This window comes from Phaethon lepturus, unplaced genomic scaffold (assembly GCF_000687285.1).
Source record: "Phaethon lepturus isolate BGI_N335 unplaced genomic scaffold, ASM68728v1 scaffold23074, whole genome shotgun sequence".
NCBI classification, from domain to species: Eukaryota; Metazoa; Chordata; class Aves; order Phaethontiformes; family Phaethontidae; genus Phaethon; species Phaethon lepturus.
The window spans coordinates 4,062-17,585 of record NW_010532886.1 but is presented as its reverse complement, the minus strand read 5'-3'; the positions used below and the strand labels follow the sequence as shown (position 1 = coordinate 17,585).

Genomic DNA, 13,524 nt, shown 5'->3' with positions numbered 1-13,524 from the left:
AGGTCTTTTCCAGCCTTAATGGTTCTGTGATGTTAAGTGGGGCATTTCAGATCTGGGCTCTGGCTGCCACCTGCTATCTGACCACTTGAGCTAACAACCTGTAGCCAGCCCCGTTGTGAACGTTGTCATAAAAAGACTCCTACACTGTTGTTAAAAGCTGGTAGAGCTTCTGGTTCACCATCACCATGGGAAGGTCTGTAGTTTCGCAGCAGCGGGAACTTCTAGCCTGTTATTTCTCTGCCTTAGAGCAAGCCCTCATCTGGGACATCATTTGATTTCATAAATTGCTTTTGCAGGAACACAGGGTGCCGTTACGGCTGCTGCTGTTGAAGTGCTTTGGAGCCATGTGCAACTTGGATGCTGCAGTTATCTCAACACTTGTCAACTCTGTGCTACCAATGGAGCTGGCCCGGGACATGCAGACTCACACACAAGGTGAGCCAGAGCTGCTGTACCCAGGTCCCCAGGGACGTGTCTTTCCATTGGATGATTTACAGCAGCACTGGTGGCCCCTCACTGCCTGACTGCTCTACGTGCCCAGTGCTCTGGGGAGAAAGGTGTCTGCTTTTAAAGTTATTCAGGTTATTACAGCTGTTAGTGGAGAATGTATGGAAGGGGATGTTTCAGTCCAATGATGCAAGGCCCTTTAGGTTTTGAACGTGCCGTCAGTGATCTGCATCACTTCTTGTAGATGTCTTTAAAGCACATTTTGAGCTGTTCCAGTTTGTTTCATGATGTTGACAGGAGACACCTGCAGATCTCAAGATCTCTGCAGCCTCTTATAAGCAGTTTTTCTCGGCTCTCTACACCAGATCTTTGCAGTGTTTGTTGCTGGTGAATGAGGTGTGTGCTGGTTGAAGGAAAGGACCTTCTCTCCACCACTCTTCCATCCAAGGGAAATGGTAGTGCTGTTAACAAAGTTGTGCTCGTGATCTTCTGCTCCTATCTTCCTTTGATAGTGCCAGAGCCCTGCCTCCCCCAGCTCTTTGCTTTCCATACCCAGGCTTTGCCCTCACATTCCTTCTACTTCATGTTCCTGCTCCCTTTTGTTAGGATGACCTGTCCCTGCTATTAACAGGAACATCCTTCCTGCCCTTTGAGCTCCATGTGCTTAAAAGCATGGTGGTGGTGGTAGTGTGGTCAGATTTTCTTAGCATTGTCCCCCAGAGCTCATGCTTAGCCCAGTGTCCTTTATCTCCCAGCAGCCAAGAGCAGATGCTGAGGAAGAACCTAAGAACAAGGTGAACCTGTACTAATACTCCTGTGATGTTACCTTCCAGCTGCCCATGCATGCCTGGCCCTGGGCAGTCACAGCTTTGCTTCTTGTTTTGAAGTCAACCTGTAGGCCACCAGTGCTGGCAGTAGCATATGCTACATTTTCTCTTAAAAGGATATTGAAAATCCATTGTTTTGTGCTAATCATAGACAACAAAGTAGCTGTTGAGTGACCATGTGGATCAAATCCCAAAATTTGGAGCACCATATTTAGGGCCTCGCTGCTCTGATTGCAGTCTGTAGCCTGTTGGTTTGCTGTGAGTAGCGTGGAGTTGTGGAGAAGCTTAATTTAGTGATGAGATTCTGTAGGGATTGACAAGTCTGTGCAGAACAGGGACCATCACCACAGTTTTGTGTGAGCCAAGTAGATGCCCAAGATGACAACCTTGGATGTGCATACTAGGTGTCCCTGTCTCCAGCATCCCACCACAGACTATGCCAACCCAACTGTGTGGTGGACAGCACTAACAGGGTTAATCTGGTGTCTGGAAGGGGGTGTGAGAGATGAAAATCAAGCCTCTTGCTCTGCCTTCTGTTGCAGAAGGCTTTGCGCTTGCCTTTGCTTAGATGCTTTGAAGTGCGGGCATGTCAAAGGTGCAGAGCGCCTGAAAAATAGCATTTCAGCTCAGGGCAGGGAGAAGCACTGGTGGTGTGGAGAGGGACTGAGATTGTTACACCTGTGTTGGCTACTACTTTGTGCTACTGTTTCATCTGGCTATGCATGAGAAACCTCTTCTCTAGGCTGAGGTTTTACTGCCCAAGAAGAAAATAATACTTGGTTATGGGACTATGACTGTGCTTCTGTGACAACGTTACTCCTGATTTTGTGCTGCCAAAAATAAACTTTATCATGCATCTATCAGCAATTCATAAAGATTGTCTCCAGGTGAGCATTTTCTGCACCATGCTCAAACAGGCTCTGTTCCCCAAGCTGCCTTTGCACAGGCAGGGTGGGCTGGTCCTGAGCTTTCGCAGAGACCCTTGTCACTCCTTGCCTGGTCACAGCGTTGCTGTCCAGGGCATTTTCCCAGGGGCTGCATTGTCCCAGGTAGCACAGCTAACTCAGCCTCTTGCTTGTGGTGGGGCATCGAGCTCTGACTTAGGTGACTTCAGCGCACCTTTGCTGATCTCACACAGAGCTTCTGGTTGAAGCAGGCCTATCTCCCAGTGAGTGTTAGCTCTGCTTTGAGGACCTAAAAAGCATCAAGTGGAAGTCTATGAAAAGTGGCTCTGCTATGTCCTCTGTACTGCCAACCTGCAGCTCTGCAGCGTCCCTTCTCTCCCTTGCTTCATCTCAAGGTGAGGGGGTTTTTTCCCTTCTTGCTCTAATACACAGGTAGCACAGAGGAAGGGTGAAAAGCTGCTCTTCCTTTGACAGATTGCTTTTGGTTACAGGAGCCTCCCAAATCTGTGTCATGATCCCATGCATCCTTTCTTGTGATAAGTTTATGGCAGGGGCTTGTGCAAATGTCATCTGTGTGCATCCCCTTGGCCTTTTCAGTGGGGCTGCAGAGAAGTAACCATCCTTGACCCAAACATGTCTGTCCTTCAGAGGTGTTTTAGGGCATTAGTAGTTCCCTCCTGCCATTCTGGTGCTTACTGCTCCATGTCCTGCCAGCAAATGGCAAGCGGTACCTTGCATGAAAGCATGACCTTGAATCCTAGAATGACTTGAGCTTATTTTAGTACTAGAAACTGGGGAATAGCAGCTGATCCGTGACATACCATGGAATAGCTAATCCCTTTTGTGGATGGCAGGGGCCAGAGCAATCGGTGCCAACACTAAGCAACTGGGGAGCATTGAACTGGCTGCAGCGGCTCTGTGGGATCCCTCCTGGCTTGTTACTGAAGAGCAGCCGAGGCAGAAGCTCTGTGTGTAGATGCTGGGTGCCTTTGATGAGAAGGCGCTTTACCCTGGGGCTGATGCAGGCGTGTTGGCTGCTGGCCAGTTCTTCTGCCAGATGCTTGGGTCTTACTGCTTCTGGACAGCCACTTCCCTCTGCTGTGGCTGGCCTGCATATCTATCAGTGTTAGAAGAGTTTATAATAAGCCACAGCAAGGCAGAATTAGCCAGAACAATTCCAAAGAAAACAGACAGGGATAATCCACTCTGTAATCGTGACTTTCTCCCTTGTTGCAGCTCAGTGTACATGCAAGTCAGCTGTTGGGCTCTTTGTGCTTGAGTTGTAGACAGTTGTGTCTGCTGCCAGTGCCCAGATTTTGCACTGCTGTGTTAAGAGGTTGGAAGCAAGGTCTTGGAAGGCCTCTGAGAAATACCTTTCATATGTAATAGCAGCTGATGAGCAAATAGCTGCATCTCTCTTGTCCTTCACCGCCACTTGAGTGATGCTTACCAGTCTGTTGTCAGCAGAGTCCCTTTGCTTTAGGAGAGTTGTATTAATGCTATTTACTTTCTTGCAGCCAGTGGTGCTGCTCTGGAAGGAAAAAAAAAGCTGTGCTTTGACTGGCGATTACTCTGTTCTTCAGCATGGTGAGTCTTGGATGAGTCTTGGCTGAGCCAGGACACGCCAAAAACTTGTAGAGTCTGTGTGCCGAGCGAGTGCACTGGGTTAATCGGATTTTCCCTGAATTCAGCTTTCTGACTGGTTTCAGCATCCTGTGATTCGGCATCCTTAGAAAAATCTGACAAGATTTGCCACCTAGTAGTGGAGTCTGCTGTCAACCAAAATGCATGGACATCAGTTCATGGCAGATGTGCCAAGGATGAGTAAAAACTACCCTCCCCCCTCCCATCTTTAATTAATCTTGTCCTCCATATTTGCTACAACCACGTGTTTCTCACTGGGTTCTGGTTCATTGCTCCTGATGTGATGAGAGAAAATGTTTTGTTCACAAAAGCCTTACTAGGAATGTGGGAACAGCAGGTCCCCGTGTCTGCCTACTACAGTATCCTGCCTCTGATACCCAACTTCTGCAGCTGTGGAAGAAGGAATGAAGACATCGTGTAGTGAACAGTTTGTCAGATTCTTTTTCTGTTACAGTGAGCTTTGGCATCACTGACACACAGCTGAGAGTTTCTTACATAAATATGAATTAAATCATTGAATATCCTCACTCTTTGTTTACCAAGAGTAAACAGCAGTTTCCAGCTTTCCTTTGCTGCCACATGGTCTAGAGTGCTCTCCTAGAAACTCTTAGTCTTGTTAGATGCTGTAGTATCTCTGGTTAAGCCCCAAATGATCTGTTTTTACTCAAAGTATTTGCTGTTTGAAAACTTGGGCATCTTGTGGAGTTCTGACAAAGTCTGCATGTTCTTTGTTTATAGAGGCTTTGGTCACAGAGATGACTTTCCAGGGGCATGAGGCTGGAATGATTCTTTAGCAATTTTTTCCCCCACGTTAACAGTAAATTTGAGAGCTGCCAAAGTATTGAAAATCCTTTGGCAGAGTCCAGGAGTATCCAGTGACAGTGGAAGCATCAGCCTGTGCAGTAAAACCAAACTGCAGGGTGCAGGTGTTTAGAGATGGATTGATTTGTGCATAGAGAAGTGAAATGTCTTAAAGGGTTGGAGGGGCAACTGGAACCAGCATGTATTGTCCAGGGAAGCAGTACTGTTGGAAGAAGCATCATACATTGAAGGGACTTTCTCCTCTAATGAAAAGTAGTTTTGGTCAATTTTTTATAAATACACCATCAGTTTTCTTGTAACAAGTGCCCCAGGCTCTTTCCGGCAGGTGTAGCTGAACTTTATTTAGCCAGTATGTGTGGTAACCTACTTTATAAAAATAACACTCCTTTTCCCATCCTCTTTGGACTTGCTGAACTGGACAGAGGCTACATTTTATTATGACATAGATCCTATTCCATTACTTTTTTTCTCCTGCAAATATTTACTGAGGTGTATCCATTAATGAAAATTCAGGAGAGGCACTGGCTATGGTTCTGTGGAGTATTCGCATATAGTTTCTGCCAGTGAAAATTGTGTTGGACTAGGCTGTGGGATGTGTGTGGCCTGGGAGGTGGGCAGATGTGCAGCCTGAGTCATGAGCAGTGATCTGGTCTCCCCAGAGACCTCTTATACCTCCAGGCAGAGCTGAGGTAGCGAAAGTAGAGCAGTGCAGAGATGGTGACAAGCAGCATAACTGTCTGGGGGTGGTGTTGGTTGGAACGGGCAGTATTTCAAGGTGGCCAGATGGATGCATTTTCTGGGTTCAGTAATTACATAACTATGGGATGTGTCCTGGGACTGTGCAGAGGAGGCTTTTAATTATTCAGATCAAGTTTGCCTGGATCCTCTTAAGTGGAAGGGGGAAAAAAATTGAGAATTCTGGTCGTGATTATTTTTAAATTGCTTTGGAAACGTGTGGCGCAGGAGGAGTGTGGTGTGCTTAAACAGGGGGAAAAACACTCAGCTCAGTAAACACAGGAATGAGGAGCAGTCAAATCAGTGTTAAATCTCTGTATTAAATGTGTGACTTCCCAGCTGCAGCTGGGGAACAGTGTTTTGCATCCTCAGAAGAACTAATGGCAGGACCTTTATCTTGCAGATCATCAAAAGATGTGCTACTCTGCACTGGTGCTGGCAATGATGTTCTCCATGGGGGAGCCCCTGCCATATCATCACTATGGTAAGAGCAGCTTTTGCTCACGGCTTGGTAGGAAGGCAGACAGGATGGTGGGACATCTGGGGTGTGCTGGCAGGCACAAGAAAAGGACTTTTTCTGGTGGCCAAGGTGGAGACAGCTAGGGGAAAAGCCCAGCATGAACAGGGCAAGAGTAGGGTCTGTTCTTTATCAATGGAGCCTGGCTGCTGAAACACTGGGCTGAGATGCCAGATTTGCAGAGAGCAGCACAAATTGGAGTTAGAGCGGTGGAGGACTGATGCCATACTGCAGAAGAGGTGGATTTGCCCATCACTGTGACTAAGTGGCATTTTATTTTACCTCTGTCCTGCATGAAAGCACGCACCTCTTACTTGCCTCAGAGACATTCTGTCTGCTGATGAGGCTGAGAGCCCAGATCACGCCATGAACGCCCACTAAAGCTGTCAGCTGCATAACATGGCCTCTTCCTGGTCTTACTTCTAATGGGACTGTGCAGCCCAGTGTATTTCAAACTCTTAAGGAAGGCAGAGATGATTAAGGGTATTGCAGTCAACAGGGAAGTGCAAACATGGCAGACCTGCCTGTTTTATCCTTTGCCTGCCTGCTTCTTTCCCTGGCCGTGTTGTGTTACCTGTATTTGGGAAACTCCAGGCTCAGTTTTCCTAGAAATGCAGTCGAGATTGTTATAAGCACCTCCTCAGCAGCTTCACCTTAATGCCCTGGTAAACACATACTGCTGGTGCAGTAGAGACTGTGGAATGAACCTCCATCCTCCTGCTTTTCTTTCCTCATGTAACCTTGGCAATTATTTCCTGCAGGTGGACTTATTTGCATGAGCTCCTGAACTTTCCTAATAGCTAAATTGAAAAATGGGTTATTACTAATGATCTGGATGATTACTTTTTTTTAAATAGATGGATTAAACCAGTCGTCAAGAATACAAACCTCTTCCTAACTGAAGCCGACATTGGCAGCAGTGGTGCTGGAACAACAGCTCAAGCGGGATTTGGTGTTTTATTTACTCAAAAAAACTTGTTGGTGGGGGACCAACTTTCAGCATTCCCCTGCGCTGTGGATAGTTCTCTGAGCCACTTGTCTCTTGCACAAAGACACTTCAGTGGTCTGTCTAGTCTGCTTGCAGGGTTGTTAATTCCCTGGAGGCTGACGCTGGCACTCCACTAATGTTTTTTATGTATAAAAGCGTGAAGTGGCTTACGTGGCCACAAGTCCCTTGTGGCTTGGTTTATTTTCACTGTCCTGTAAATGCCCCTCTTTCTCCTTGTGCAGAACATCTCAACTCTCAGTTTGTGCAGTTCCTGCTGGATGTGATTGAGGATGGGCTGCCCTCGGACACCACCGACCAGCTGCCTGACTTATTTGTCAATGTTCTTCTGGCTTTCAATCTCCACATTCCAGGTCGGTTTTGGTGCTGCTCTGCCTTGGCAGGATTTCAGTGGTCTGGAGCAGTGAGGACGTGAAGAATGGGGAGGGAGAATCTCACTGGAACTTCATGGTGCTGTGATAACCTCTTCAAGCACCCCTAGCCTCTGGCATTATGCTGTGTTTAAATATTGTGCAAAACCCTAGAGGACAAAACAGTCCATGTCCAAGCAGCTGACCCTCTGGGGCACAGCAGCTCTATGAAGCCCAGTGAATTTCTCTCTGTACTTCTGTGCTGACTGGATCAAAGCAGGTGCTGCACTTGCAGAGTATGAGTGGGGTTAACTTGTAGGCACAGCTGATTTGGGAAAGAAAATGCTTTGGCGGGCATTTTTCAGTACCAGTCCAGAAAGTCCTTTGCCTTCTGTAGGTCTTGACAAACCTTCTGCTTGCCCAGCTGCACTTCTTGAAGCTCATTCAGTGCCTGTGTGCTGGGGCCAGGCTCTTCAATGTTGGCCTGAGCTGCGCTCTCTGAGTGCCTTCATTCTCTGTCCTCCATCTGCTGCTGAGCTCCATGAGAACAGATGACACATCCGGTCCCTAGAGAAGGGTGTTTGCCCTCTTGCTGCCTGCGAGTTTTGAAACCTGTTGTTGGAAGATTGGAGAGTAGTTCCAGGTCCTGCTAAGAGAGGCCACTTCTTAAGCCAAAATCTCCTGTTGCTCCAATTTTCTTTAGATAATTACTTCCTCTTGTTCTGCTTCATGGCTTTATCCTTGGCTTCATGGAGAGAGAGGACAATAAAGCAGCAAGGACATGTCCAGTAATTTACCTGTTATTTTGAGTTGTGCTTCATTAAAGTTTATGTGAAAGTTTCTAATTTCATGTGAAAGTTGATTGCACAGACACTGATTAAGTGTAGTCTCTGCTGCTTTCATTCGTTACCCCTTCTCACAGTTACCTGTGTACTTCCTGGCTGCAGTAATTAGGCAGTAACGCATGACAGGCAGTGTGTTTCTGGGGGATTATTGCCCACCCAGGGTGTAGCTGGGAGCAGTGACTTGTTCTCTGATGCTAAGAACATGTTAAATGATGTTGAGGTTGCTCATTAGTGAATTGAATTTTTATTGCTCTATCTGCAAGATTAATCTATTGTACAGTTCGGTGATGCAGCAGTAGTTCAAAAACTCTCATAAAAACATATACTGATGCTTTTCCATGTGAAGGGTCCTAAAGCACTTCGCAGCCTGTGAAATATAGGGTTGCCAACCCTATGCCGTAGAAGTAGCCACACTGTGCTGTTGGGATGCTTCTGAGTGTGCACACACACACACACGCATAAGGTCTGCTAGGGTGAACAGGGTTAGAACAAACCACCCCCAAAGCAGACTAGGGGACATTTCCTAGAAGAAGTCTTCAGCCCCAACCCTTGCACAGCCCGGTGCAAAGTGCTGGGAAGCAGAACTTTTCCCTTCTGGCATGCTCCTGGTCATACCTTCTTTATGAGAGCTTGCAAGGCCATAAATTCCAGCAGGGCACTGCTGATACGAAGTAAGAAAATACCAGAGAGTGGAGCCTTTGGCTTTAGAGGGTTATGACAGAGGTGATGTTTGACAACATAAAGCCTTTGCAAGGTATTTCACAGTATTTGGCTGGCAGGACTGGAGCCCACATATGAATCAGATGCACACAGCACGAAGTCCCAAGTGTTTCATGCATTGTTTCCAGATTTATTTCACCTTCCCTCTCCCTGCCCACCCAGTCTGTGGGGCTGAAACTTTTCATAGCCCTGATGGGCTGTGGTTCCTCAAAGCTCCCCAGAGCACTGAAGTGAAATAGGAGCACTCCACTTTTTTTTTTTTTTTAATTACCATGGTCTTCAGGAAACAAAGGGATGTGCTGAACAGGTTTCTTCCTTAGTTCCAGAAAACAGTGTGATCATGACTACAATAAGCAAGCACCTGAACGTCAAGACTTTCACAGAAAAGCTGCTGCTGCTGCTGAACAGGGGAGGTGAGTGTTTACGGCACTATTACATGCCTGGCAGGGGGTGCAGCTAATGGGGACTTGGAGGTGAGCCCAGTGCTTGTTAAGGGTGGGATGTCTTGGGGATGCAGGTAGCTGAGGAGCTATCAGCTCAGGCAGCACGTGCTGCTTCCTTGTGAGTTTGTGAGGGTGACAGGCTGCATTGCTGGGGATGGGGCTGCCCAAAGAATAAAGTGATGCTGATGGCATCTAGAAAGAGAGGAGAGGCCTCTGTCCATGTATTTCTGGGTCGGATCAGCCCCATCTCGTGGCATGACCAGCTGCAATGTAGGCAAAGCTCTTGTCTGGGAGGAAAGCTGGTCCTGGGCCACTTCTGTCCTTGGACAGACAGGATTCCATCAGCACTGGCACACAAACCTCAGGCCGTGCTGGCAATCATCTGCCCTGGAGGACAGTTCCAGAGGGAGGTCTTGCCTTCCCAAATGCTGCTTAGAGTGGAACTTCCCGTTTCAGAATTGCCAGCAGAGGGTTAGCTTTGTGTCTGCTCTAGGCATAGAGTGAAATCCACTGTATGTGTAGAGCTTTTACAAAGCAGATTGCTAGAAAGCTGGAGATCTCCACAGGAAGAGTGCTGCCAGGTATTTCTGCCCGTGCTGCATGCCACTATTGTGCTTTCTAATACCTTCTGGAGCACAGGGACTTTGCTGCCTGAGATTCATTTCATTGATTTGCTGGTAAATAACTCATCCTGTGATGCTTGCAGCTCATCTTACTCTGGCTTTAGTTCTCTTTGGGGTTGCAAATCACTGTCTCCACACTATATCAGCTTGAGGGCAGCCAGCATCTCAGTGCTCTTCTGTCTGGCCTCCTCCCAAAGCCTTTGTTTAGCCCTTTCCCTGCCAGATTCCCTGCAGGGATCACCTTACTTCGAGGAGCTGGGGGAAGAAAGAGGGGAGCTACAACCTAATGAAGATGCTTCTCTCTTGCCTGCCTTCCTGACAACTGCTGGGCGGGGAGGCAGGGCTGCAGTGTCACAGATCCCTCTTGGGGTCTGCAGGGATGTGTTTTGGAAGGGAACGGGATGTGGTGGCTCATGTAAACTTGGAAGTGTTTCTTTTCTTGCTTCTGGGACGGTACTACTTTCACCACAGAGACGGGACTGGTCTCTGTGGTGAAAGCTCATTTCTGGTACAGGCTCTGATGGGCTTTTCAGTGGGGTCACTGGACCAGACCAGGGAGAAAAGGAGTGGTAGCTGTTGAGCAAAAAGGGGAGGCACTGAGACTTGATGTGCTAAGGAGCTCTTACCTGGGATGGTAGGTGAAACATAAACAATGATTAATGCTAATGAGTTTGGTCTCAGCTTGGTACCCTGCAGAGCTGCCATCCTGATTATGCAGCTTTGTGCAAGGCACTAAGGTCTGCTGGCATAAAAACTATAGCGGCTGGCCGAGGCCAGGGACAGCCTCCCCTCCAAAGCCTGTAGGATCTAATAAGGAGATGTGCACTGAAGATGCAGCAGGGGGGGCAACAGGGAGCGTGTGGCTTAGCACAGCCTCTCTGCCTCCTCCAGATGATCCAGTTTGTATCTTCAAGCATCAGCCTCAGCCACCACACTCAGTGCTGAAGTTTCTGCAGGACATCTTTGCCAGCAAGGATACAGCCAGCATCTTCTACCACACAGACATGATGGTCCTGATAGACATCCTGGTGCGGCAGATTGCTGATCTCTCCCCAGGAGACAAGGTGCTCACAGTAACCTATAGGCACTGGGGAAGGGAGCACAGTCCTAAAGCAATGGTGTTTCGCCTGGCCCTCTGTGAGGTCTGTTGGCGCAGGCAAGAGTGGAGTCCTGGGGTGGGCACGACATTTCTGGGTGCTCAAATCAACCTTGGGGGCTGAGGAGGAAGGGAGGATTTATCCCGCCTGTCACACAGCCGTAGAAAGGTGTGTTTGAAGAAAGATGTGCCAGGCTTCTGGTGGTCTGCACTCTTCTGTCCAGCGACCTTTGAGAACAGGGACCCTCTGTGAGTAGTCAGAAGCAGGAGGGATCTCTGTTTTGGTACTGCAAGAGGCAGGGAATGTGCGTATGTTTGAGAGCGGGTGAAGAGCAGCACTGGGTTGCTGTGGGAAAAAGCGGAGTTTTCCATAGCTACTAATGAGCCTTAAGGAAAAGCAGGTGCCTCTGGAGTCGTGCTCTGGCTGGTGGTGCAGCAGCAGCTGTTCCTGTGCTCATGCTATAATGGAGGCTGGCATGCTTGTTTATCTCACTTTAAATCTTTCATTGTGCTCTGTGTTTTGTCTCCCCTCCCACTTGGCAGCTGAGGATGGAGTATCTCTCTCTGATGCACGCCATCATCCGCTCCACGCCCTATCTGCAGCACCAGCACCGCCTCTCCGACCTGCAGGGCATCCTGCAGCGCATCCTGGGGGAGGAGGAGGAGGGCCAGCAGTGCCAGATGGACAAACTGATCATCCTGGAGATTTATAAGGAGTTCCCAGAAATCTCTCCTGGTACCAGCTAACTGCTCCTCATCTTGGACTGGAGTTCGAACCACTTGGATGGATGACGTCTCTTGTTGACACTTTCTCCCCATTCCCTTCCAGTACAGCTCATACCTTACATCCCTCCGTGCGAGGCCTAAGGTTGGGACAACGTTCACTGGCCCTTTAGAAATGCCAGCGGCAGAAAGGGCATGGGGTGCCCCTGGGGCCTGGTGCTCAGGGGAGGTCGGAGCGGGGTGGGCGCTGGCATGTGGTTTGCCTGCAAGACTCGGGCAGGAGGTATTTAGGCAGCTGGTGTTAGTGGGAAGGGCAGAGAGCTTGTGAGGGACTTGGCAGATGGGTTGGGCAGGGTGTTTAGCTGCACTGGTGTTCCGAGGTCCCAAAAAGAAAGGCCTTTGCCTTAGAGTATCACTTCTTTTCCATGTGCATCCCTCTCCCTGCAGTGACCAAGTGGAGTTCGCTGGTGCTTGGAAGAAGCTTTTGTAACATCTGTTTTGTTTTCTTCTGCTAGTGCCAATGTGCTGCAGCCAAGGGGAGGTGGCTCGCTCGCAGTCTAACACCTCGTCTAGTGAGCCTTTCACTGCCTCCTGGCCTTCAGCTTTGCCTTTGGGTAGCAGCCCACCTAGGGTCATAGAGGTCTTACCCTAGCAGCTGCTTTTTTCAATCTGCTTTCTATAGTGATGTTTAAATCTGAATTTCTTGCACACTGTGCCAGCCCAGAAGTAACGACCATGTGGGTGATGCTGCCCTTAGGAAGCCTTTGGCCTGGACACAGCGCAAAGACGTGTCCTGCCAAGTGAAAGCTGCTGCTTGCCACCTCTCCCGCAGCGTTGCCCTGGGGCCCCGAGCCGGGGGGCGGGCGCGCTCTGTCCGTGCAGCGTGTGGATTTCTTGCTTTGAGCTTCGTAGTAGCTCTGCCTCGCTGCCCTCCCTCTCCACGTGGCAGCGCTCAGGGGCAGCGTGAGCCTGGTGTCCAGTAGCTGTTTGTGACCATGCACGAGTGTGGGGAACCCTTATTTATATTCCCTCTAGGTTTCTAGCAAACGGGATTAACCTGTTTCCCTGTTACAGATAGTCACACACACTAACCTGGGTCTCTTAGATATTCATGTGTGCCGTTTGGTCACTCCTGTCCCCAGCTCTTCCTTTGCAGTATCCAGTGTAGGAGCTATTGGAAAAGGGAACTGGAAATACTGGGCACTGTATATTTTTTTGTTTTTCTTAGCTTGAGGTGATGACATGAGCTCTGCTCTACAGGCCTGGACTCTGGGCACTGGGGCAGTGATGCTCGGGAACGGAGGGGGTTGGCCTGGTAGCCAAGGGGGTGAGGACCTCCTCTAGTCAGTCTGGGAGTGCCCACGCTTAATAACCACCCTCGTAGAGAAACCTATTTTTCCCCTGTAAAAATGTATGAATGTTAAAAGGGATCCTGTATTTTCTTAAACACTAAGTGTAACATGCTGAGGAATAAAAATGTCTTAAACTGGACTTCTGTGAACGCAGCCCTGCCTGCCTTGTCCTGTCATGAGGGGACTGAAGCGGTGGGGGAGGCTTGGGTGCCTGCGGCCTGCTGAGGCAAAGCAGTGGGTGCTGATCTTCAAATGGGAGCAAAGCAGTAGTTTTCCCACATTTGGCTTCTTGCACTGTGTTTTCCTACCATGTTGCTGGCAGACAAGGAGTGGTGGAGGGCAGCAGCCCTTGCTAGGGGCACAGCCATCACCCTTGTGGGCATGCCCAGCATTGCCAGATTAAGGGTTTGGCAAAGCTGGGATCAGCAGTTTGCTTCCTGCGAGGCACGCGCAGCCCCAGCTGCCTCCC

General features: G+C 48.9%; 1 protein-coding gene across 1 annotated transcript; it reads left to right on the top strand.

The window, feature by feature from the left end:
- Window positions 1–296: 296 nt before the first annotated feature.
- LOC104619216 (NCK-interacting protein with SH3 domain-like) lies at window positions 297–11,727 on the top strand (the record flags this gene model as incomplete). The annotated part of the gene is made up of 6 exons (XM_010285013.1): window positions 297–435; window positions 5,784–5,864; window positions 7,128–7,256; window positions 9,139–9,231; window positions 10,776–10,948; window positions 11,524–11,727. Coding segments are annotated over 6 exons (819 nt in total), but the record flags the coding sequence as incomplete, so codon positions are not given.
- Between the last annotated feature and the right edge of the window lie 1,797 nt (window positions 11,728–13,524).